The following is a 25,128-nucleotide window of genomic DNA, read 5'->3' as shown; positions in this document are numbered from 1 at the left end:
AAACTCAATATTGCTATTGTGCTACTATCACTTAGGTTTTTGCGATCAGTGTAACCTCGGCCTTTTTTGTTTTGTGCTTTCGGTAAACATCTCATAAGGAAAAACATGGTAAATGATCACAGTAGGTATCATGTTAAAAACCATGTTTTGTCAGTTAGTGAAAAAAAATGCAAAAAATTTAACCACATGAGTTACTTTGACGAAATCATTTTATGTCAAATGAAAAACAAACTGGCAAATTCGTCTGAATTTTTTAGCAAATTTTTTTGCAGTTATTCTGTTTTGCTATGTTTTGTAAACACTGATCTATATTTAGAAAAGTCCGAGTCATTTACTGTGATAATCAGTGATTTTGAAAATTTCTTGCGTTACTATAAAATACTGATACATTTTACACTCTATTTAGGACAGCATTTTGTATACCAACATCTGGATGAGATCTCAATGTGAATAACTTTCTGGATTTGATAAAATATTTTCCCCATTTGAATCTATTTTACAATTATCCGCGATACCGACAAGAAAAAACACCACATACTGGAGTTCCTTGGAATAAAATCGATTAACTTAGTGTTTTATTGTCAGCGTTTATACAAGTGAACAAGACAGGTCGAATCAGAGCCCAGTCTTTAATGTTCCGACTGCCCCTTAAATCATTTTTGGCTGATACTATCAAAAATCAAGTGATATAGTGCGGGATACCTCGCCAGACTTGAATATTTCATAATAAACATAACAGAAAACGACCAGCGAAGTAGAAAACGATCTGCTTACTTAGACTAGCTTTAAATTGAACAACCTTAGCGACTATCTAACATAGTGATGTGCCGCATGGCAAGCGCCACATCGAACCCCCAAACGAACCAAAAAAAGTCTTAATGAAAGAAAACCAATGCAAGTTTATGGCATCGAATGTCGGAGCAAAAACAATCGATTTTAAGCAAATTAAAATGAAATAAATTTGTATTATTTATTAAAGCAATTATCTATTACAAACTAAAAGTATTTCAATATTTTTCATTTTTATAGACAAAGACAAAAACTCCTTTATAATCGACTTTTTTTTCACTTTAATGGGATTCAAATTTCAGCGCACTCAAAGTCGTTTAAACGTTTGAAAGCTAAACACCTGTAATTCAATTTTAGTTTTTTCTTCTCTGCAATTTTGATTTTTGTTACTTTTTCAGAACTTAGAAAAAAATGCAGTTTATTAGCTGTAACCTTTTACAAATTGTCCAGCAATAGCTTCATCGACAATTTTCTTAAATAAACTTGTGGAATGTGATAATTATGAATGCAGGTATCTAGGTATTTATATTTATAGATTGGGACAGTTTACTGTTTGTATATAAATATTGCACGCCAAAAAATGCAATTTTTAGACAAAACTCCAAAGTTGCCTTTTTCTGATTTGTATTTTTAACAAAATTCCTAAAATTGACGTTGGGGAAGGGGTGAAAAACCAAACCGCGACAGGAGGAGGGTGAGGGTGGGGGTTGGTTCTGATGGGGAAGGGATGTTTCAAAAGGACAAACACTGGGACTGGGGGGGGGGGGGGTTGTTGATAATGGAAACTTTTTTCCGTATAATACTTTTTCTGCAAGTTTGCTGCCTTACATATTTGAAAAAGACAGATTTTCATGCTAAATTTTGAATAACGCCCAACAAATATAGAGTGAAAAAAATCCGCTTATTTTGATTTTGAAAATATTATAATCGATTTTAAATTGATAAAAAGATGGAATATAATTGCTTTTTCCATTTTGTTGTCTGTGGGCTACATGTGTTCGATTATATTGCTACCATTTTAGACCAAAAAATTTTGGCTGATTTTTGTTTTTTCATTTTTTTATTTAGGGTTTTTGAAGCGTTTCTATCACTAAAAGCGAAAAAAGAGACTCACCAAAGTAATTAGATTCCAGAACTTGAAGATCACTACGAAAAACTGAATTGCACAGTCTGGAAGGTCTTGTATCATAGCTCAGAAAATTCAGAAATTGATATCTTTTTTGCGTGGCAATGGTTTGATCTAGTTTGAAGTAACTCACTTCGACAAAAGTTGACTTCAATTCGCTAATTATATGTATTTGAGGCTTGAGAAAAATTTTTGCTTCGAATCAGTCTAAGTTTTTCAGTTTCAATTGTCAGAGTGTTTCCGTTTTTCCATTAATCTTTTAAGTTTTTTATACATGATTTTATATCAGAATTCCACTTCTTTCTGCACTCCCTGAATCTATGATTTCTTGAAAGTTTTTCAAAAATCGACAACCTGCGCTTGTTAGAAACAGCAGGCGATTGATTTTTTAGCAAGCTATATTTGTTATTCAAAGGTTCTTTGGGTTGCTTTTACTCCAGCAAAAAAATGGCCACTTTCCTATCAGAAATTTGAATATATATTTTTTTAAACTTAGTTTTGAAAAATACATTAATTGTTTTCACTTGTTTTTTTTAGACAACCGTAGTCTGTCGAGGCAAAACTTGAGAGCAACTTTTCCAAAAAATTTTTTTTGAAATCTTGCGTTTTTGTTTGACAAATTTGAAGAGCAGCCAATTTGAGAGCAGTTTTTTCCAAAAAAGAAAATTGAAATTTTCTGTTTTTGTTTGAAAAATTTGAAGAGCAACCAATTTGAAAGCAACTTTTCCAAAAAAAATTGGAAATCTTGCGTTTTTGTTTGACAATTTTGAAGAGCACCCAATTTGAGAGCAACTTTTCCTAAAAAATTTAAAACATTGCGTTTTTGTTTAACAAATTTGAAGAGCACCCAATTTGAGAGCAGTTTTTCCAAAAAAAATTGGAAATCTTGCGTTTTTGTTTGACAATTTTGAACAGCACCCAATTTGAGAGCAACTTGTCCAAAAAAATTGGAAATCTTGCGTTTTTGTTTGACAAATTTGAAGAGCACACAATTTGAGAGCAACTTTTCCAAAAAAATGGAAATTTTTCCTTTTTGTTTGAAAAAATTGAAGAGCACCCAATTTGAGAGCAACTTTTTCAAAAAAAAAAAACTCTTGCGTTTTTTTTTGACAAATTTGAAGAGCACACAATTTGAGAGCAACTTTTCTGAAAAATTTGGAAATCTTGCGAAATTTAAAATCTTGCATTTTGTTTGTCAAATTTGAAGAGCACACAATTTGAAAGCAATTTTTCCAAAAAAATTTAAATCTTGCTTTTTTGTGTGACAAATCTGAGGAGCACACAATTAGAGAGCAACTTTTCAAAAAAAATTTAAAATCTTGCGTTTTTGTTTGACAAATTTGAAGAGCACCCAAATTGAGAGCAATTTTTCCAAAGAAATTGGAATTCTTGCGTTTTTGTTTGACAAACTTGAGGAGCACCCAATTTGAGAGCAACTTTTTCAAAAAAAATTAAAATCTTGTGTTTTTGTTTGAAAAATTTGAAGAGCACACAATTTGAAAGCAACTTTTCCAAAAAAATTTAGAATCTTGCGTTTTCGTGTGACAAATTTGAGGAGCACACAATTAGAGAGCAACTTTTCCAAAAAAATTTAAAATCTTGCGTTTTTGTTTGACAAATTTGAAGAGCACCCAAATTGAGAGCAAGTTTTCCAAAGAAATTGGAAAACTTGCGTTTTTGTTTGACAAACTTGAGGAGCACCCAATTTGAGACCAACTTTTTCAAAAAAAATTAAAATCTTGTGTTTTTGTTTGAAAAATTTGAAGAGCACACAATTTGAGAGCAACTTTTCCAAAAAAATTTAAAAAATTTAAAATCAAATTTATGTGAACAGAAAAAAAAGACCTGAACTGCAATAATTAGACCGTTTTTTTTTCTGGAATTGAGGAAAAAAGTTCCGAGATAGATGAATTTTAATCCGCTTCTGTTTAATCCGAGTTCTAAGTCTTGCGCTATTGAGTGATGGCAACAATATTATAGCTCAATTGACATTTTTGAAAACTTGCGTGTTTTTAAAAAAAAAGGGGTAGGATAGTTTGGCGTCTACTGTAGAAAAAAACATATTTTTCGCTTTTTATAATTTTTCTTAATTGAAGATTTTCCTTGTTTACTCAGTAAGCGTTTTCAGCTGATATATTTCTTCAGCAATTGAAATAGTGCGCGTCTAAAAAGCAGTAGCATGTTTGTAAAATACCAGAAAAATGTCATCCGTTTGAGTGTACATTTATGACTGATAATATGACAAAGATGTCATAAAATGTGGTCGGCAGATATTTATTTCACCACTTGAAAGGGAACAAAATCTATAACACGATTTTTATCTGCGATGGTGTAAATCGATCAGAGCTTTAAAACCTGTGATGATGACATCTAACGAACAGAGTATGCTGATTTCATAAGTCCACGGAAAAATATTTGTTTTTTGTTAAACTGTTTATTTTTCCTAGTCCGCAAATTAAAAAAAAAATCTTTTTCTTTAAGCATTTTATTTTTGCCAAAGAAATAAATTTTCTGTTTTTGTTTAGAAGCTCTTTTATCTATTTAACCCTTTTATTGAAACATCCCAAGTTTTTTGATAACAATTAAATCACTACACTTCAGTGGCGATAACCGCCTTTCCCCGAAAAAAACTAATTCTATTATCACGCATTTACGCCACATAATTTCTATATGGATTAATTATTTACGATTCGCAAGCCAAGAGAAAGTAGCAAATTTGATACATTTGCCAAAGGTTGTTTATCACATAACACAAGTGTCTAGAATTATTAGTTAAAATTTGTTCATGTTCAGGTTAGTTTTAATGAACAAAATTGTAATGTCGAAAAAAAAATTGGAGAAAACTAAACTTGGAAAAAACAGTTTTGTGAAGCGTAAACATGTATTCTTGAATTGAAAACCTTTGTGGCGCTCAACATTTCATAGCACCTTTTCAAACTAAAACTGCGTTTTCTTAGTTCATTCTGATATAATTTTGAAGCAAATAGAATTCTTTGTCGTCGCACTTTCGCAAACTCATCGCAATCTTCTTTTTGCTTTTATACCGACCATCTTCTCGCTTTTATACCAGCTTTTATACCGACCCATGAGATCAAATAGCTTGACACGTTGGAAAACTTCAACAGGTAAGTCCAATTATGTCAGTTATATATTCACAGAAAAAGAACCAAAAAAAACAAGAGAACAGCCGCTTCTGGAGAAAACATCAAAAAAGTTCCTTTTTATCATCAAGTGTTTCGACAACATAATTGTAAAATGGAAAAAAAGTCTCCTGCTTTCTCTTTTTGCGGGACAAGTTTAGGATGATTTCGTTTTTTACCAAAACTGAGGTTTTTGCAGTTTTTTAACTACAAATTTTCATTTAGTTCGAACCAGAACGGAAGGAATCTGATTCACTTATTTTTGTCTGAGTTTGAAGTTTTACAGGGAGACTGGGTTAACATTTTTCTAAAGTCTTTTCAGTTCAAGATTAAAATTTATTATAAATGAGTAAGTATGGACAAAAGCACAGTTGACACCGGCCAATCAAAACATTTGCTTTTAAACCAAAGAATCAGAATGACTGCCGTTTTGTACTGATTCACAAGTGATAAACAGCTTTGTTGACATCGAACAAAAAAAATCTGATTCAGATCTACAAGTTTTTTTAGGGTAGAGACATTCTCTCTATGCTCCCAGCCAATGCCCATTCAAAAGAAAAAGCTAAAACCAGGGTTTCTGAAATGGGTCTAATACCCCGTCAAAATGGTTATCTTCACAACAGAACTCTGTCAATTTGTCAAGCAATTGAACTGCAGCCGATTGAAGACAATGTATTGTTTTTCAAATCTTAAAAAATGGAAGTCGCTGATATTATGTCAACATTTGAGCGTTTTTTTCCCTGAAATGAAATTATTTATGATCGAGTTTTTTTTGTTCAATTGAAATCACATTAAAAATCAAAAATATCTAGTTCAATGAGTTTCCGCAATAGATTTTTAACGGCAATAGTTGATTTAATTGGTTTTTGGTGACAAAAATATAGGACAATTGAATCGATTATAGATGCCAGTTGTTAATCTTAAACCCATTCCCTACGGATTAAAAACGTTTAATATAAAATGACACATTACAATCAACTTTTCTTTCCGTATCATTTATTTTTTTCTCAACATAAATCCATAAAAATCTTTTTTCCGCCAAAATCCATTTTACGCGATTGTTCTCCGCAGACAAAGTTTTTATATAGTTTTTTACAATTTTCTGCAAAACTGTGACAACTCAACGACAAATTTTTAAATGAAATTTGAAAAATATGAAACAAAAAAAGGAATGAATTCTTAAAATCATGTTTGTTCGACAGATTTTTGTCTGGTTGCCCTTCTGTTTATGAGTTTACGGTTCTTCCATCGGTTTAAATTTTAATTCCCACCAGTTTACAGTTTGCCCCTTCCCCATTTTATCATTAAGCCTACTCAACGTAAACTCCACCTCTTTAACCCCTCTCCCCCCCCCCCCCCCCCCCCCGAATATCCCCATTTTAATCCCCTTAAAGCTTTTAATCCTCCGCCAACTGCTTAGACGAATGGCAATTTTTACCATGGCGATGGTAAAAAACAATACAATAAAATGTTAGATGAAATAAGAAGTAAATTTGAGACTAAATTTGAAGTAATTCCGAGCTGTATCATTCCCGCATTAGGCATGGCAAGAAGCCAAAAATAAACATTTTGAAAACAGGTTTTTTTTATTTAAGCAAAAAACAAAAGATGAAACTGTTTTTTCTTATATATAATACAAAAAATTTTCCTATGACTACAAGTATCAATTAAAATTCATATGAATTCTTTTGTTTTCAAGTCAGAAAACAACGTCGAGTTTGGCGTATTTTCAGTTGTCAAAAATACTGGGTTTTGCTGATTGTTTCATAAAATCTGCAAAAAAGAAAAATCTAACTTGCTGAAATGCATTTTTTTGTGGTAATGACAGAGAAATTGTTCACTTTCAATGAACCGATTCACAAAGCCTCTGCAAAAAGGTTTGGTTGGTTGGTTCATTAAGTCTCGCGCAAAAATTTTCTTACAAATTTTTTTGTTTCCTTTTTGGTCATTTTATGAGGTATCATGCGCAATGACCATGTTTTTCTAAACTAGCTTGATGACATCGAAAACTGCTATTGGAACTAAATGACTTTTTGAAAAGACAAAAAACTGTTCAAAAACAAACCAAACAGGGCTGCTAGTGTCTGGGCGAAGCACTGAATATTCCGACTGCTTTTAAACTTGAAGTATTTGCTTAAACAGTGAAAACAATAATCAAATTTTATAATAAGATTTTTTAAAAACATTCACCCACGCGCCAAAGAATCCTGTCAAAGAGAAAATAAAATTATGCTCCATCTTAGAATTCTTATCGAAAGCAGAACTTCACTCTTTAATATAAGTTTGGAAACAATCAGTTCCTCGCTTTGTTCAGACTTTTTTGTTTGTAATAAGAAATATTTGTTGAAATAAAACTTTTGTGTTTCAATGCGAACTTAAAATTTTTGCCGTCTAGTAATTCTAACTTTTGATTCCTTTTGGGATTTACTGATTTTTGACATGATTTTTGAAAAAGAAAAAGTACAGGCCAATACTTTCAAAGTTGACTTTTTTGCTGTCTCATTTTCAGCCAAACGCAGTTTTTTTTCTGTTCCATAACTTTTTCAAAAATTAAACAAATCTTAGATATACCTCTTCTAACGAAAAGCTTAACAGTCTGCTTGCCAAGTCCAGAACTCGAATGGGTTATGATTACAGGGTTATGATTTAGGCAACAACTAAGATTACGAGAATCACTAAAACCGTGCAAAAAAGTGTTTTAACACTTTTTCAGAATGTTTAACGCTAACAACTCAAAGTTTAGTTTGAAGTAAAATCAGTATCAAGAACAAAAGTTATTTTATGAAAGTACCTTTGATTAAAATTTGCAGTCCTGCAGTGACAAATTTGAAAAATTGATTATATCCAGTAAAATCTCCAGATTAACACAAGTATAAAATCGATTTAACTACAAAATAATCAATTCGTTACAGATAAATCTATCTTTATTTATTTGAAACAAAATGAATTTTTTTACTATCAAAATAATCAATTTTGCCAAAAAAAATCATTTTTTTTGTATAAAATATGTATATAGTCTTTGAACCTGTATATAATTAGTATAAACTTATATAATAAAACATGTGTAACCTCTGTAGATAATTTGTATATTTTTTAGAAATAACGAATAGATAACATGTATACAGAATGTAATAAAGGTGTAGCAAACGGATTATAATACTGAATAAAATCTACAGTTGTCGTACCAATTTCAATTCTGATTATCGAAAACATACAATTTTTCCTTTTTTTTCGCACCATATTCAACAATAATTTGTATCAACGAGAAAAAACTTCCTCGGTGTTACAGTTAGCTGAACTCAATTGAAGAGAAAGTTTACGCAAACTACAAATTTCAAGAGATCCCCTACAGTTTTGTAACCAAAAAGTTCCCGCGGTAAAAAAAGTTTTGTGTATTTTTTTTTCAGATGCCAATTATAAGTTCAAATTTTCTAACGAAATTTGGTGAAAAAAACATCAATAACGAATGTTAAAAATTAATTCAGGTTAATTAGGTTTTGCTGTTTCTAAAATACTAATTTTATAGAAAATTTAGTGATCAAGCAATTGCACAAAAAGTAAATTAAAAGCTTACAGTATAAATATTTTTTAATATACTTATACTATCTAAATGGCAAGTATGTTGAAAAAAAATCGGTATAAAATCTGACAAAACTATGAAAACATGCTATAAACATTCTTTATATAATCTATGGTGAATCAGTTTATAATTATAGGTAGTCTTTATGTGAAATGTAGATCAAGTCTAAGTTCTGAATATTCTGACTGCTTTTTAAGGTCGATGGCGTAGTGCTCACTTGAAAAATTCGGTTTAAATTTTTTTCCTAAAAATGAAGAAAATTTTTTTGTTTAAGTTTTTTTTTGAAAATCATCAATCCACACCCTATGCAAAATACAAAATGCATAAAGGAAGGTACTAAACGCGTCAAATAGTAAAGCTAATTCTTTCCAATTCATTCTAATTCTTTTAAGAGGGATTTCTTCGAAGGAATAAATCTCCACCATCGAGCGATAATTGTCTCAAATTGGCCAGATTGGCACTCCTTAAACCCTCAAAATTAGCATAAACTTTTTTGACATTTTACTGTGGTTTTTTAGACAAACAGTGTTGCAGAGTCAGCCCAGATTGTCATGACTGAATACTAGAAAAGTTTAGATCCTTGAAACTACGACAAAAATGGCACAGCCAAAAAAAAAGAAACTGATTTTTTTTTCTAGTTTAAAATAGTGTGTTGGATTCTTTTTTGCTGCACTTGCACAACAACCGGCCATTCCTGTCTGCCTGAGATTATGGATGAAAGTTTGACGCAAAAGGGATAAATTTTAAAAAGGATCCCGCCTGCTCCATTCATCGGACTTATCAGCAATTGACAAGAATAATTCCGTCCAGTTCTCAATTTGATAAACTCTCAGGTTTTTTTTTAATTTTGGACTAATATCAGCTCATGTTGATTTTGTTGGAGAAAGAAACGCGGTACAGAATATACGTCTAAGAATGTTTGCTTGCAGAATTTTTAAACTATCTGAAGCATTTTTTCGCAAAATGATTCCAATGATTCCATTTGCTTGAATAACTTTTTTCTGTTTTTTTTTCTTTCAAGTTTTGATAACATTCGCCATTAAAAACATAAAAGAATACACTTTTTTCTTGAATGTTTACTGCTTTTTACTGCGGGTACCAAAATGTGTTTGACCTCAATTATGTACCTTAATGTTTTTATTGGGAAATTTTTTTTATGTTCAACCGCAGTCTTCAGATCTCACAAGAGAGCACTTAACTTTTAGTTTGATCGTGAAGACTGTGAAGACTCTTCGGCAGCAGTTTTGGCTACATTAGTCTGAGAAGTAAAAGTTATTGAAAACCGTTTTTCTCGATACTAAAAAAAGTTTACTACAAAATCGACTCTTTGTGGTACCTGAATTTACGTGAAAACACACTCAAAAACACACTCAAAGCATTGTTGAGTGTGTTCACAGTTTTTCCCAAATTTCAGCCATATTACAAGGTGTAATGATTAATTATAACTTATCGTCACTCCATATTTTTCTTTGATGAGCATGAGAGATTTTTTCGGTTGTCAGTCCCATAGTTGTTCATCAAACGATCTCGTCATCAACGTTAGAAGCCAGTTCAAAAACGCTGATCAAAAAACGATCGCTGGCTCAAAAATGCCTTGGGGAATTTCAAAGATTTGTTACCAACGTTAACTGAATTCTCTTTTCCCCAAAAATCGATTTAAGCTCATCTGCGCTCAATGCCACCCAAATCAAGAAAAGCATAGTTGTGAAATTAACTGCTTTTTAATACTTATTATCATTCAGACCAATTTTGTTTCTGGCTGAATAAACACGCCAAACTTGATTATTTTCTTTGAAAATTAGGTCAATTTATTAAAAGTTACTTGAATTGAGCTTTAATTTTTTTGAACGAGACTTCGCTTAAGGCAATAACTGTTTTAAAATAGACTTAGAGATAGCTTTTCAATATGTCATTTGTACTGTTGATTTTAACTCTTGGTAATGGTATCACTTATGAATTGATATACTTTTGAGAATTGACTTGATTTGTGGTCCTATTTGTTGGATATTTCATTTGGTAAATTTGGGCAACTTACTGACAAATGCAGACAAAATTAGACTGTTATTAATGCCCTAGTTAGTCTGAGTTTACCCAGCCATAAAGAATAACCCAAATCTGCATTCACTCAATTGGAACTAACTTGTGCTATAGTAGTATCGTCATCAATCAGTGCCCTGAACACTTTTAAAATAGATCAAAGTTTATTGATTTTTTGATCAATTATTCATCAAATATCCCGATTTATTTTACATTTCAATATGAGCTCCAAAATGCCGGGGGAGGGGTGTGGAATTTGTAACCCCTTACTCATTATTATTACCATTGTTGGTCTATTACTGAAATTTTGAAAGCAAAAGCAGTTCTGTTTCATCTGTTAAACTCATCAGTGTTTGAATAATTTTATAATATTAAGAATGAAGCCCAACTTTGATCATTTATTGGATTTTTTTTTTATTTTGTTTGTTATCATCGTTAAATCTCTTTTTAGTATCAGCTAAGTTTTCATTATCAGTTTTGCAAGTTTCATAAAATTATTTGTCGTTAGTTTATCTTCATTATCAGTATCAATTGAAAGAAACTTAGGATTAAAGCTTTCATGTTCGAGATCATCAAGTCTTTAAACAAATTGTTGGTCTCCTTCAAAAAGCTCACATCGTGGCACCATTCGGTTCATTTGAAGTTCTTTATTCTGTTTCTAGTATAAGGAAAGCTACACTACCAATTGTGATTTTTCACCCTCTAGTTAGAAACTGAAAACCCCGATAAAATTCCACAAAGACCTTTGTTGCGACTAACCCTTTGAATGGAAAATGAGAAAAATTGTTTTGTTCTTCAAAATAACCCGCGGAGCCAACTAGTCTCCCCCTTGTATTATAACCATATCTTTACCTGTGTCTCTTTTGTCTGTTTGTAGACATTTTATTTTTGCCCTCAACTTCAATTGAAATCACCCTCTTTGGCTGTTATCTTCATGGTATAGTTTGTTCACAGAGGCGAAACAGTTAATTATTTTGATCATCTCCGTTGAAGTGGAAAATTTATATTTTGTCTTCTATATTTCTGCTGCATTTTGATCCGCCGATTTTTTGAAAAAATATTAAACACTTTCACTCCGATAATTTTTGTTTTTCTTTAGCGAGAATTTGCAAAATTAACCTGCCGTGCTAAAAAGCCTTACACCAAAATAAAAAAGTGTAATTGCACCATAATTGTTCTGATGAGAGTATCATTACTTAGTAAAATTTTAAATAGGTTCTCACTTTCAAAATCTTCCCCCTTTTGAGTTCATATATTTTTATGAAGTTACATTACGAGGCCGAACGGTGCTTCTTGGTAAATTGTAAGCGGATTCCGCAACAGGCAAAAATCAGATTTGTCCCGAAGTCCGCAAAATTGCTATTTACCTTCGGTCTTCTTTGCTGTTTTGAATTCAACGGACAAATACCTAAAACACTGTTTTGCTCAAAATTGCTCCAAAAAAATCAATTTTGCGGAAACCGTAACAAAATGTGTGAAATCCGGAACAAGTTTGTGGAATCCATGAACAAATAATATCTTATTTGTTTAGTAAAATTAAGCAACTGTAGGTGGAATTCGCAAACTGCAAGCGGAATCTACAAAATTTTAGCGGATTCCGCAAGTTGTAAGCGGAATCAGCATAGATTTGCGGAACCCACTTACATTTGCGGAATCGTCTTACATTTGCGGAATCCGAAACAACTAGCTATATTTGCTCGTTGCAGAATCCGCAACAAAATCAATGTGCCGACAAAATTTACGTGACAGGAATTTTTACGCGGAACCCACTGAATATTTGTACGAGGAATCCACTGACATATAGGAACATGTTCTAAGACTTGTCGCTGGAAACCAGGAACATACAGATACAAAGTTGTGCGCTTATCCAGTGCACAGTTTGGCCTCGTAATGTGTAGTTGTTTTTGTACAATTCAGTGTTTGTCTCCTTAAAAAAGGTTACTCTTCTAAAAAGCTCACGTCGTGCCAACCATCGGTTCATTTGAAGTTATTTTATTCTGTTTCAACTTCAAAAATGGTCTGAAGAAATTAAAACAGCTTTGAGCATTAATAATCAAATCACATGTTTGAAAAATTTCCCTCATGGATCCATCAATTTTTTCGAGACTGTTTTTTTATTTCTGATAATAGTAATCTAATTGTGTGTATACAGACCTTTCTAAACGTCAAAACTTAGCTCAGTACAATAATTTTGTAATTTTGACTTCAAATGTTTGTGATTAAAAAAGACATTTTTGACTAATAGGAGTCAAAAAACCAAAAACTGCACTTAGCACAAAAACGCAAGAAACGTCCGACTGTACGAAATGTTAGAATAACTTCAATATATTCAAAATAACTTGAATATATTCTGTATATGTTGAAACACAATTGATTTTGAAAACTCTATTTCTGCAAAGAAGATACTAAATTAGATTAGCGTAAAAAAATATTTCGCTTTTTTTCGTCACACATGGTAATCATGCCCAATCTAAAAAATGTCACAATAAAATGGTTTTTGTGCTGAATTAATTTAGCGCTATTTGTCTATTTTTTTGTACTTGTAGGACATATATTTATAAATACATATATTATACACATACATATTTTTTTGTTCACAAGTTTGTCGATTACAACCACCTTTGAACGTAAGATATCTAAGCCTTCCAACTTGTCAACTTGGTTTCCAGGACGTCATGAGTTTTTTGAATGCTAGCATGTCTTATTCTTCGGTTTTTTTGTTTTTGTTTTTGTCTGTTATTTTTTAGGTTTTAACGCGTAAAAAGAAGAAATTTCAACAAAAAACACAACTTTCAAGGTTTTTTGTTTTCTGTTCATTTTTGATTACGACCATTTGAAAAATGGGGAGGAACTTTATCTTCAAATATGTTTTGCTCTTTCTTTTTATTTTCCTCGAAAAATCAAATGCCACAACTTATCATCGAAATGGACTGAGTGCCGGGTGATATATCAAAATAACGCCTTTTCAGTAGTGATACGAACGAATTGAGAAAATATGGAATTAACGAAAAGTATATCATTTTGAAATTTTTTTAGCCCTGATTTGTAAAACTTATGAAAAAGTTTTTCCAGTGTCGAGAAACACTGCTCTAAACCTTTTGAGTTTTATTTCAATTTGGAGAAAGTAGATTAACAGAGCAGACTTTTTATAGATGAATAGGTCTTCAAGTTTTAGTTTTATTCGAATAATATAAAAACATTTTTCAGCGCAATATTGGGGAAACGATTTCAACAGTTCAACAAATAAAACTACAAAAATAAGGAAAAAACAAGAACAGTTGTTTTTTTAACTGAATTTATTTATTAAGTTTTTTTTTTCGTAACATTTTTGTTTAACAATTGCCCAGTTTGCCTGTTTCACTGTGATTGTCAATTATGCCTTAATTCTACGCTTTCTTCCACCACCCACGAAATACATAAATTTGAAAAAAAAATTATGTTCTTTTTAAGAAAATGGTCGGAACATTCTGTGCTACTAGCTGAGCAACCGGCTATCCTTGCTTAAACTGGTGTCTCTTCACTTTCTCTCCCTCAATCGAACAGTTTAACGGAATGATATAAATTAGGTTGATTAAATTCCTTACACGTAACATATTGGTTTTCCTTGTTGATAAAATAAAACTCTCTGTTTTTTGTTTTTGGACAAAACACAAAAAAGTTTGAAAAAACAGAAAATTTCTAAAGAGAAATCAGCAAGTCATTTTTTTTCTTTAAGTAGAAAAAAGCGCATCTTGCAATGTTCATGAAAAAAGCGTATCATAGAAACTCAATCCAATTTTTTGTAGGTATAAAACTGTATAAGAATTGAGTGTCAAACATCTTTAGACAACTCGGCAAATTTTTTTGTTTACCTTCAATCATCATGCCCAATATCGTTATTCTACTCATAACTACTTACGAAACTGAAACCAAAAAAAGTTGGAAAGTGGGGGTTGCTGAAAACAACCTTACGGTTTTTTTTCGATAAACACGGTGAAAAATTTTGAAAACAACAATTTTGAGATAAATGAGGATTAAATCAACCAGTTTTAACTATTTAAATTTGTCTAGTAGACAAAAAGCTTTTGCTGATCAACCATCTGATATTCGAAAAGGGTCGTTTTTATGTCTTTTCTCAGTATCTCCTTAGATATCAATATCCAAACAAACAGGATGTCGCTTAAGCAGTACTTGGCAAGTAGCATGTCACAAACCAGATTATGCCAATCGCTAAAACTGAGCAAACAATTCATATCAAAAGTCGCTTTGTTCAACTTATGGTTAGAATGGGTTGTTCAGTTGTAGTGGTTGACTTTTTCTGATTAACGATTACAACAAAAATTTATCTTCAGAAATGTTTGTTTTCTCAACTGAGAGCTTCGTTCAATTTATTTCCGTGATTTGATAATAACAAATTCTATATTGAGGAAGTTCTTAAAAATAGTTATTAGGAAACATTTTCTGGAAAAGTTCAAGGTTAAAAAGTGTTGAGAACCAGGGCTGATGTGCAATTAATTGTCGAAAGTTAAAAAGAGATATATTGTTTTTTATATTAAAAATATTTTTCATATTTATCAAATGTCTGCGGAAGTTAACGCTATGATATCGAAATTTAGTTACATGTAGCTACAAATGGAATGATGGTTTTTTTTTCGTTTTTTAAAATATATTTTTGTTTTTTCAAGGACGGGACTTTTAAAATTTCCTTTTCTATCGTTATATGTTTTAATAAAATGTTAAGTTTAATTGAGTTGTTCACTTTTCATATTTGGCATAATATGAAAACAATTTTTTTTTCAGATTCACCATTTTGTCATTTAAACCAGACGATACCCGAAAGTTAATGGGTGTCTCTTTTCCCCAGAGAATTTGGAACCAACAAGACCATTAAATGCAACGACGTCTTTGTTCAAAATCAGTCTACCCGTGATTTGATAAAAGAAAAGAAAACCCTCAAATTTGCGCCTTGAAGATGCTTAAGTTCACTGATCCCCCTTCGAAGAACTCGTTATCGCAGATGCAAATGGCGCAAAACAACAACAATAACAAAAACAATCAGTCGTCTTTATCTCAAAAACAACAATTGGGAGATAGCAATAAAGGCAACCAATTAAAACCCAACCTGAGAAACAAAATCAGTAACCCTAATTTTAGTCACCAATCTGCAATTTCAAGTGCTTTTTTGACCGCAAAAACATCAGAAGCAGGTCAAAATAATTCGAAATTGGTGGCTTCAAAACGATATTCAACTCCACAATTACTGAATTACGCGGCTGAAAGTTTCACTCACTTTACAGAAAATCCAGAAAGTTACCAGAGCATTATGCATTGTAGCCCTTCAACTCCTGAATTTAACCAGACTTCTCGGTCTAGATCCCAAAGTCAAGCGTCAAGAAACCCTGGAACTAAAATAACCCTGGAAATTTCCAAAAACATGCCAACCAGTTTCAGCGAAGATAGTTTTGACACGTTGAAGAAAGAAAATATCTATCAGAATTTTGACGATCTGGATATCCCGTCCCATATTTACGCCACACTCTGCGACAACAATCCCGGAAACTCGGAAACCAAAAGAATAAGTTTGCAAGGCTCGAAAAGTTTTTCGAGAACCGAGGATGAACATAATTACAGAAGACAGAGCCAGTTTTCAATTTTGATGGAGGAAAAGGTATGTTTTTGACATTTATCAGTTCATTGAACTCCAACTAATTGCTTGAACTTAAAAAATAAGATTATGACGGAAAACTTTTCTTCTTCTCCGAATAATCGTGAGAAAAATTAATTTAATTTTTGTTCGAAAAAATTTTGCAATTTTTGCATTTTTTCATGAAAAGTATTTTAGTAAAGATTTTAAAAATTCTGTTCTACAACAGGTGAACCGCCGAATGATGCCTAAAATCAATGAATATGCAATCATCCTTTGAGAGGATGCATTAAATTGATTTCATTGTCAAATACAGATAGAATCAACTTGTATGGTTTTAAAGAAGCAATTTCTTTCTATTTTTTCTGCAGTGATGAAGTAATTGTATTATCAAACAGTGACGATGACAAAAAATACTTTAAAAAGTAAGGGGTCGGGCGGGGGATAATAATGGCCATTACTGTTACTGACAGATCTCAATTTCTTTGCAGCCGGCCCTTTATTGCGTGCCTTTTTTTTCTTCGTGATACAAACAATTTTGACCTTTGTTAAGTACCAATATCCGAGGTCTTCAGCTCTGAGCGCAAAAAAAACTGATGTTGCAAAAACGACGTTCCGAATACTTTGAGGTTTGTGAATGAAGCTTTAGAACGGAAAATTTTAGATTTTAGTGTTAGATTGAAAAATTTAGTGGAAGAAGGTTGAAAAACTGATTTTTACCTATTTTTTTTCTTGAATTACAAGTAGATTTGAAATTTTATTTGGTCTTTTGTGGCCTATCCAAACTTAGGTGTGCCATCACCGCATCAGAACTTGACAATATCAACACTTATTTTGAAATAGGTTTCGGTAGAAATAGGTAGAGATATACTTAGGTAGAATATGTTTTTCTTCTGATACAGTTTTTTTTCGGGATAACACTTTCAATTTGAATCTTTTAGAATTCGCAGTGTGTTTAAAAAATTTTGCTCCGCCTTTTTAAGTCATCCTATTGCTTGATCTTACGTCAAAATTGCGAGTATAATTTGATTCGAAAGGCTCTTTTCTGGTTATTTGTGCAACTACAAACAAAGTTATACTTCATTTTTATTAATTTTGAAACAATTTTTGCACAATTTTAATTCAGATCAAGTAAACAACATCTGATTATTAAAAACTATTTAATTATAGAGCAACATAGTTTTCATGTTTATCAAATCTAGCTTTGATCTGAAAAAAGTAGTACGGAAGATTATGAAAAAATATACTTTTGGAACGACTAATGACCTGAAAATAATATTTATCAGTCATTTTTATAAGGGCAATGTCCTTTTTCCAATAACTTTAAAACTCAATTATTATGACGGCGCCCCATTAAAATTTGCTGATTTTAATTCCCATGCGATAAATTTGAATCATGAGCTTCAAAATTCCGGAACAAATAAACTTTTAAATATCCCACCACCAAACAATGTTAATTTATTAAAAAATAATGAAGATATTAAAAAAGGGGCCGGGTCATAAATAGTTATAAAAAGTTATAAACTCTAACTTATATTCCCAAGTTGGGATAAATTGCGTCGTGAAAAGTGACAGGATATTATATTTTGGATCGATAGCCAGATAAAAAATAACCCAAATAGCCCCTCTATAAAGAGTAATATACTTTTTGATTAACCCTGTATCACCCCCTCAAGGGAATTGAACACGCCCCTTCAAATTTACCCCTACCGCGCCTAAAATGTCCGCGTATATTTATGAGTTAATATTACTCACTATCCAACAGTGCGTGTTTATTTCACAATCTTTCTCTTTAATTATTCACTTTTTGCCAACTCCCCTATTTTTCGGAAAACAAAAAAGAATAATCAAATTTGGGCAAATTTGAAATTCCGATATTATATTTGACAGATGCTAACCGGGGGAGGTATTTTAGTGCAATCTAAAATAGTACTGCTAGTTTTTCCCTTGAAAGATATTATTGTGAAGGCATTTCGCTCTTTATTTACACTGAAAGTGATTCATTTTTTATCGCTCTAACGGCTCATTATTTACTACGCCTATTTCAAATAAGGTCGACTAGATTTGTCATCACTGAAGAAAATTTCAGATTTTGTTTGCATAAATAAAAATTACTCAACTCGCAAAAAGGAGCCACATTTTAAGCTAAATGCTTCATTGCGCAAAAACATCCTGTTTAAAAATCTTCATTTAAACAGATTCTGCTCAATTAAGACATTTGTGTTTCATATAGTGTTTAAAAATTAAGTTCCAATCAGAAAATTATTCAATAAAGAACAATAAAACTAACCGCCAGAAGACTTTCGATCATAATGATGTTTTAAAGCGGTCGTTACGAATTAAAAATGTTCTTCTGAAAAAAACATTTTATTTTGTTTTTTCAATAAAAAGCGCTTAATCGACTTACAGTTGAGGATAGTTTTTTCAATTATTCCATTTTCATTTAACTTTGGCTGCTGAATTACCTCTTCTGCAGATGACGCATAACTCATGGCTGAACTATGCGAACAAGGTGAGTAAAAAAATAGTGTGCCTTATTTTTTTTATTGTTCCGACTTTCGATACGAAAGTAACGGAATATTTGTGCTCGGGGTGGGTTTTTTTTTCTTCAGACAAATTTCGACTTTTTAACTAGCCATTTTTGACGGAATTTGTTTTTATATCATTCAAAAGATATTGTTGCCCTGAGCTCAAATTTGAAAAGATATTTCACCTGTGATCATTTTTCGTAAAGTTATGGGGGTTTAAAGATTGCCATTTTGGCCAATTTGGGACAATTAACTCGCGATATATTTCGCGCTATTAACGCGTAAGCGGAGAGTTAATCCGTCTTAGAAATCGTTCCAAATTGGTTGAAGGAAGCTTATTTGCCATAATTGATTTGTTACAAGGAGCGAAATCTATCTTTTTGTACTTTATATGGGGTGTGGGGGGATGATTTTCATAAAAAAAATTTCAAATTTTAGAGAAAAAAATTTTCATTTTATTTTTATTAAATTTAATTTTTTGATGTTATTACTGCTCCATAAATCTTAAAAGGCAGTCGGAACATTCAGGGCTTCGCCCTGATACGAGCAGTCTTGTTTTTTTAATTTATTTTTAGCAAGTTATAATAGTGGTTAGATAATTTTGCTATGAACTAAGCCTACTTCAATTTTTTCTATTAATAGGATTTGTAAATCTTGAAAACCTATTTATAGAAAGAAAAACTATTTTTTTTATGGAAGGAATCAATTCTATTAGGTTTGTTTTTAACTTAACTATGATTAAACATTGGATAATTAAATTTTTTGCCCAGGCACGGAAGTGTTATGCATAGCGTTCACAATATGTTTTAATGCGACTATTTTGGAAAACAATTCATAAAGTTTCAGTGTCGACGGAAATTATTAGCAAAAAGCAAAATTTATCAGAATTTTGTATCTCTATTCTCAAAAGTTTCTATACTTTAACCACAATTTTGCGTCAGCATGTACCTGGTCTGTCATTTGCTTTTTTCTGTTCCTAGAAAACTTTCGCCGAAGTTTTTTTTTTATAAATTGCTCGTTGCCGACAAAACTAAAACTCATTATCGAAAATCACTTTGACTACGAACAAAAATAGGCAACTACAGGCACGCATTGAAACATATGCAAAAAACGTATGACACCAACTTATTAAATTTCTTGGAATCGGGATTCCAACGACATTTGAAAAATTTATGACAGATTACTTAACCCATTCTGATGACCGCTCGTGGAATCTGATTCTTTTGAGGAAAATGAGCATTATTACGTTTTTTAAAATCAAATAGTCAAATTTCAACCACCCATTAAGTTACAAAGAAAAGCTGAACGGGTCGCCGACAGCATTGAGGGTTTTTATTGCCAGTTTCTTCCATATTTGAAATTAAGACTCATTTCATTGCTTCAAATTTTATCGATTATCTAGCAAAGCTTGCAAAATAAACATGTCCGCTTCTTAGAAATAATTATGATTAATGACTTCGAAAAGACCTTCTTTCCCAAAGATTAATCAGGCAAATTTTCGAACTTAATCCTCATCCTATATTTAGTTCGACCACAATTCCACTTTTGATAACGCTTTCAAGTTTTTTTAAAAAAAATACCGCCCATTTGTATTAAGATATGTTTCAGCAGGTGCAATTTTTGAGTACAGTTCGCTGAACTTCAAAAGAATTGTTCTCAATTTGTAAATAAAATTCTCTTCAAAATCATTTTTTCTAAATTTGAATCAATCACGACGATTTTTTTGAATCAATCTGTTGAGCTTTTGTTTTTGAAAAAATTGTTTTGTTCTCATTAATTGAGATTTTTTCTTTTATTTTTACTTTTCTCAAATTGCCAGCTGCAATTTCTTTCATTGAATGAAAATATCGAAATTTTGATTCACAACAATGACTGAAAGTTCCGTGACAAACCTAGTTTTTTATGAGATTTTTTTTCAAAAGTTGTAGTAATAAACTATATTGATTTGGTAGAAACTTTTGAATGCTCAAAAATACGGAAATTTAAGAAAATTCGCTATTGGCTAATAGAGGAAACTGTTCACGATTATATATTTTTTTCGTCTCCCATTTCTGATAAAGTTCTAATTTAGCCTTTGAAACTTGCAACAGAAAAAACCGCAACTGTTTTTGCCGTTTCCGCTTTAAAATGGGAAAAATTTGGATGCTAGCAAGCTGTAGACAACAATATCGAAAGTGTTCTTCCTAACTGCTTGTTCAGCACTACTAGCTCGCAAAAATGGCATGATTTGTTTTAAACTGCTGGAATGGAAAATTAAACGGAAAAAGAAAGCAGAACGATTTACAAAAAAATTGATTGAAATAACAGTTTTTTAGTTTTTTCTGCAAACCATTTTATAAATGGCATATGTGTGCAGAAAAAGATTGACATTTGCAAAATTTGTTTTTATAAATCTTTCATCGGTCAGAAATTATTGAAGCGTTATTTCCCTACTTTCTGTTCCATAGTTATTTTAATTTGAATCCCAAAAAAGTCTGCAAAAGGTCAGCAAAATTGAGGCTGATACGATTTTAAAAGCTGAAAAGCTTACAAAGGTTTTCCTTTTTGTTCCGACTTTCGATACGAAAGTAACGGAATATTTGTGCTCGGGGTGGGTTTTTTTTTCTTCAGACAAATTTCGACTTTTTATCTAGCCATTTTTGACGGAATTTTTTAATATCATTCGAAAGGTATTTGTGCCCTAAGCTCAAATTTGAAAAGATATTTCACCTGTGATCATTTTTCGTAAAGTTACGGGGGTTTAAAGATTGCCATTTTGGTCAATTTGGGACAATTAACGCGCGATATACAGTGTTGATTTAAATTAACCGGACAAAACGCGTTAAACTTGAAACTTAAAACCCGTTTTTCTCAAATTGGGTTGAGTTTAGATGAAAACTTATGAAGACAAAATTTGCTTAGAATTTTAGCAGAATTAATATGGTGTAATTTGTTTTGCCTAATTCTTGTCCGAAATTTTACCCCAAAAATGGGTCATTTTGGCTTTTCTTAGTTAATCCAAAATTACGCCAAAAATACCCAGTCGATTACAGACATAATTTTATCAAAGTGAGTCCCTTGCATAGCCCAACAAACTCTAAGAAGGGTATAAGCTCCAAAATATTGTATAAGTTAATTTATTTTTGTTTGATAGACAAAAAAGCTCATTTTTACTATATAAAATACCAACTTTTATTTAAAAACAATTTTTAAACAATATGCAATTTTTTTTGGAGAAAATACTCTTCCTAAAGTTTGTTGAGCTACGTAAGGGACTCACTTTGATATAACTATGTCTGTGATCGACTGGGTATTTTTGGCGTAATTTTTGATAAACTAAGAAAAGCCAAAATGACCCATTTTTGGGGTACAATTTCGGACAAGAATTTGGCAAAACAAATTATACCATATTAATTCTGCTGAAATTCTACGCAAGTTTTGTCTTCATAAATTTTCACCTTAACTCAACCCAATTTGAGAAAAATGCGTTTTAAATTTCAAGTTTAACGCGTTTTGTCCGGTTAATTTAAATCAGCACTGTATTTAGCGCTATTAACGCGTAAGCGGAGAGTTAATCCGTCTTAGAAATCGTTCCAAATTGGTTAAAAGAAGCTTATTTGCCATAATTGGTTTGTTATCCTTTTGTACTTTGTATGGCGTGTGGGGGGATGATTTTCATTAAAAAAAAATTGTTTTAGAAAAAAAAATTTTCATTTTGTTTTATTTCATTGAGTTTTTTAATGTTATTACTGCTCCATAAACCTTAAAGGGCAGTCGGAACATTCAGGGCTTCGCCCTGATACGAGCAGTCTTGTTTGTTTTGGATTCTATTGATTAAATTACCTTGGGACACATTTTTTACAGATCAGCCTAGTAATGAATACTTCGAAGAGTTATCGTATTTGAATTTTTTGTGGTTGTTGAATTCAATTACTTAACCCAATTCTAATTGGTTTTTGTATCAAAAAGACGGAAGCGGTCGCGGAACTCAATTTGAACTCCCGTATCGAATGAAAAATCAGCCAATTTACCACTCAAAAAAGTAAAATTCAATTCCCAAGTCGCATATTTCTTCTCAAGTACTTACATACCATGCCATTTATGACCTTTGATGCGATTTGTTCATGCTGTATTCTTGTCTTTTTTTTTGCTAATCCGGAAATATTTAAGTGCTTCAAAAAGCTGTCTCCTTATACAGTCGTGTATTTTGTTTCAATTCACCCCCATGGCGCACGAAGGGACGTTAATTTCATTTGTGTGAATTTTTATTAATGGACTCCAAACCGTCAATTTGTTTCCTCTCTTTTATCCAACTGACATTTTCAAGACGGATTTGAAATTGTATCGTTTTAAAAAACGGCAAAAAGTAGAGACTGAATTGTCTGCAAGAAACACTATATTAGACGTACAATTGATTTTATTGATTTTCTTAAAATTTCATATTTGGGGATGTTTAATAGTTTATCGCTTCAAAATCGGCGACGATCAACCTTCAGCAGCGCTAACACGAAAGTTAGTTGTACCCAACTAGAACACCTCAATCCCGCGGATGCTAATTAATATAATTGGGCACAGTTTTTTCTAAAAAAAGTTTTTTAATTAATAAAAATGAGGAAAAACATTTCACTCAGGAAAATACCTCTTTCAGAGTGATTCATAAAGTAACTGTCATTTAAGGTAGAGCTATATGTTTTGAAATATAATTTTTAACTAAAACGCGTAGAGTTTTGATTTAAAAAACACCCGTAGATACTTATTTTGTTTCGACTTCGAGGAATTAAAAGTTACTTATTTTGTTACGACTTCGAGGAATTGAAGCAATTTTTGTGTTCGGTGTGGTGTTTTTCCAGTCCAACTTCAGTTTTGTATTAGCTGATTTAGAAGGATTTTTCATTAAAAATGCAAAATTTTTATTCTTGAGCTAAAAAAAAATTTTTCGCAAATATTTTTCATTGTGTTAGTTTTCATAGTGAATAAAACGATCAGTTTAACAAGTTTTGAATAACTAGCGAGCGATATGGTTCTTTTCATTCAAAATTAGGCAGCAAATGAAATCAATTCAAATTGAATTCAGGCAAGTATTTTTCTTTTGTTACTAGTTATCGGGCCCAAAATGTATCATTTTAAAAAACCGTAAGCGAGAGTAAAAGCAGGAAAAATTGGAGCAAATCGTCTAATCTTCTTTACCTTAAGTTGTTACTTTTATTTCAAAATTTTTCGTCAATTTTCAGCCAAAACTTTTTTCCGAAGAGTCTGAGTTTCTTTAGTTGAAGAAAAAACGTTAAAAGCGTTAAAAGCGTTAGTGAAAAACTTCAGTGGTTCCAAATCGTGACCTTTTTTTAAGATAATTGTTTTTTTTATCCTCGAACAGAAACAAAAAAAAGCATTTCTGGTTTTGCATAAAAACATTCATCTTTATTTGTTTATTTTCTGTGTAAGATTGTTGTCTGTCATAAATTTGTGTAGCAAAATTGCGTTCGGAACCTGATTGTTTGAGACTAAAAGAAGTGCTAGAAATTGTTTCTCAAAGGTGAATATTTACCGCTCTTTGCAGTAATGTATAAATTTCTTATTGTTGTTTTTCTAGAGTTTAATGTCTCTTAAATCATTTTGAACGGTGAAAAATTTTGGAAAAAAGAGGCTAGTTACACAATTGCAATATAAAAAAATTGTTTGATTATTAAATATGAAACTGAAAACAGTATATGGCTAGAAAGCATAAAATTGAAAAATTTCAATTGAAAAAATTGTCTAACTTTTCTTGAAATCAATTATTTCTATAACCACACTTAACAAAAATTGTTTTTGGCTGTTCACATTTTGTCCGAAAACTCAAATGGGTAAGAATTTTGTCTCATGATCTGTTTCAGAAGTTGTTTGTAGAAAATCAACTATCAAGATTTTTTTCTGGATGGGCCGAGTGATAACTTAAACAAAAACCTCTGATTTAGGATTGAAACGACGTTAAAAATTTTTCAAAAACATGTCCCGGTGTCTCAAATTTAGACTAACGGATCTTCAAGCGCGAAAACCGATCGAGTAACGCTCTTCATGTGGAAATTGGTAGTCCAGGAAAACTTGGTTATACTAAAATGAAAATTAACTTTTTAACCTTCTTTAGTGCTTCCTTGGTAAAAAATTACTGGTTCTTTTCTACTATTTATACAATAATCATTTTTTTCTCAGTTTTTCTCTGTCGTCTTATTACAGCTCAATGTTTGTTACAATGTAAGGTATAAAAAACAAGTGTTCACGATAGTTGCGTCGTCTACCACAGCAAATTTGATTAACTTATTGCAAAAAAAATAAATTTTCAAAATTGAAAC

At 31.6% G+C, this 25,128-nt stretch overlaps 1 protein-coding gene across 3 annotated transcripts in view; it reads left to right on the top strand.

The window, feature by feature from the left end:
* The first annotated feature begins 15,454 nt into the window (after window positions 1-15,454).
* The window catches only part of LOC134852854 (uncharacterized), a 55,841-nt gene continuing 46,167 nt past the window's right edge, over window positions 15,455-25,128 (top strand). Inside the window, exon 1 of one of the 3 annotated variants that reach the window (XM_063868687.1) lies at window positions 15,455-16,319. In XM_063868687.1, the coding sequence (XP_063724757.1) occupies window positions 15,624-16,319 (696 nt within the window). In that variant the 5' untranslated portion in view covers window positions 15,455-15,623. Of the gene's footprint in view, window positions 16,320-18,087; window positions 18,808-22,906; window positions 23,315-25,128 lie in introns of those variants that run through there. The other 2 variants (XM_063868689.1, XM_063868688.1) reach the window with 2 other exon arrangements.

The sequence above is a fragment of the Symsagittifera roscoffensis genome, chromosome 8 (genome assembly GCF_963678635.1).
Source record: "Symsagittifera roscoffensis chromosome 8, txSymRosc1.1, whole genome shotgun sequence".
NCBI classification, from domain to species: domain Eukaryota; kingdom Metazoa; phylum Xenacoelomorpha; order Acoela; family Convolutidae; genus Symsagittifera; species Symsagittifera roscoffensis.
This window is presented reverse-complemented; position numbering and strand designations above follow the sequence as displayed.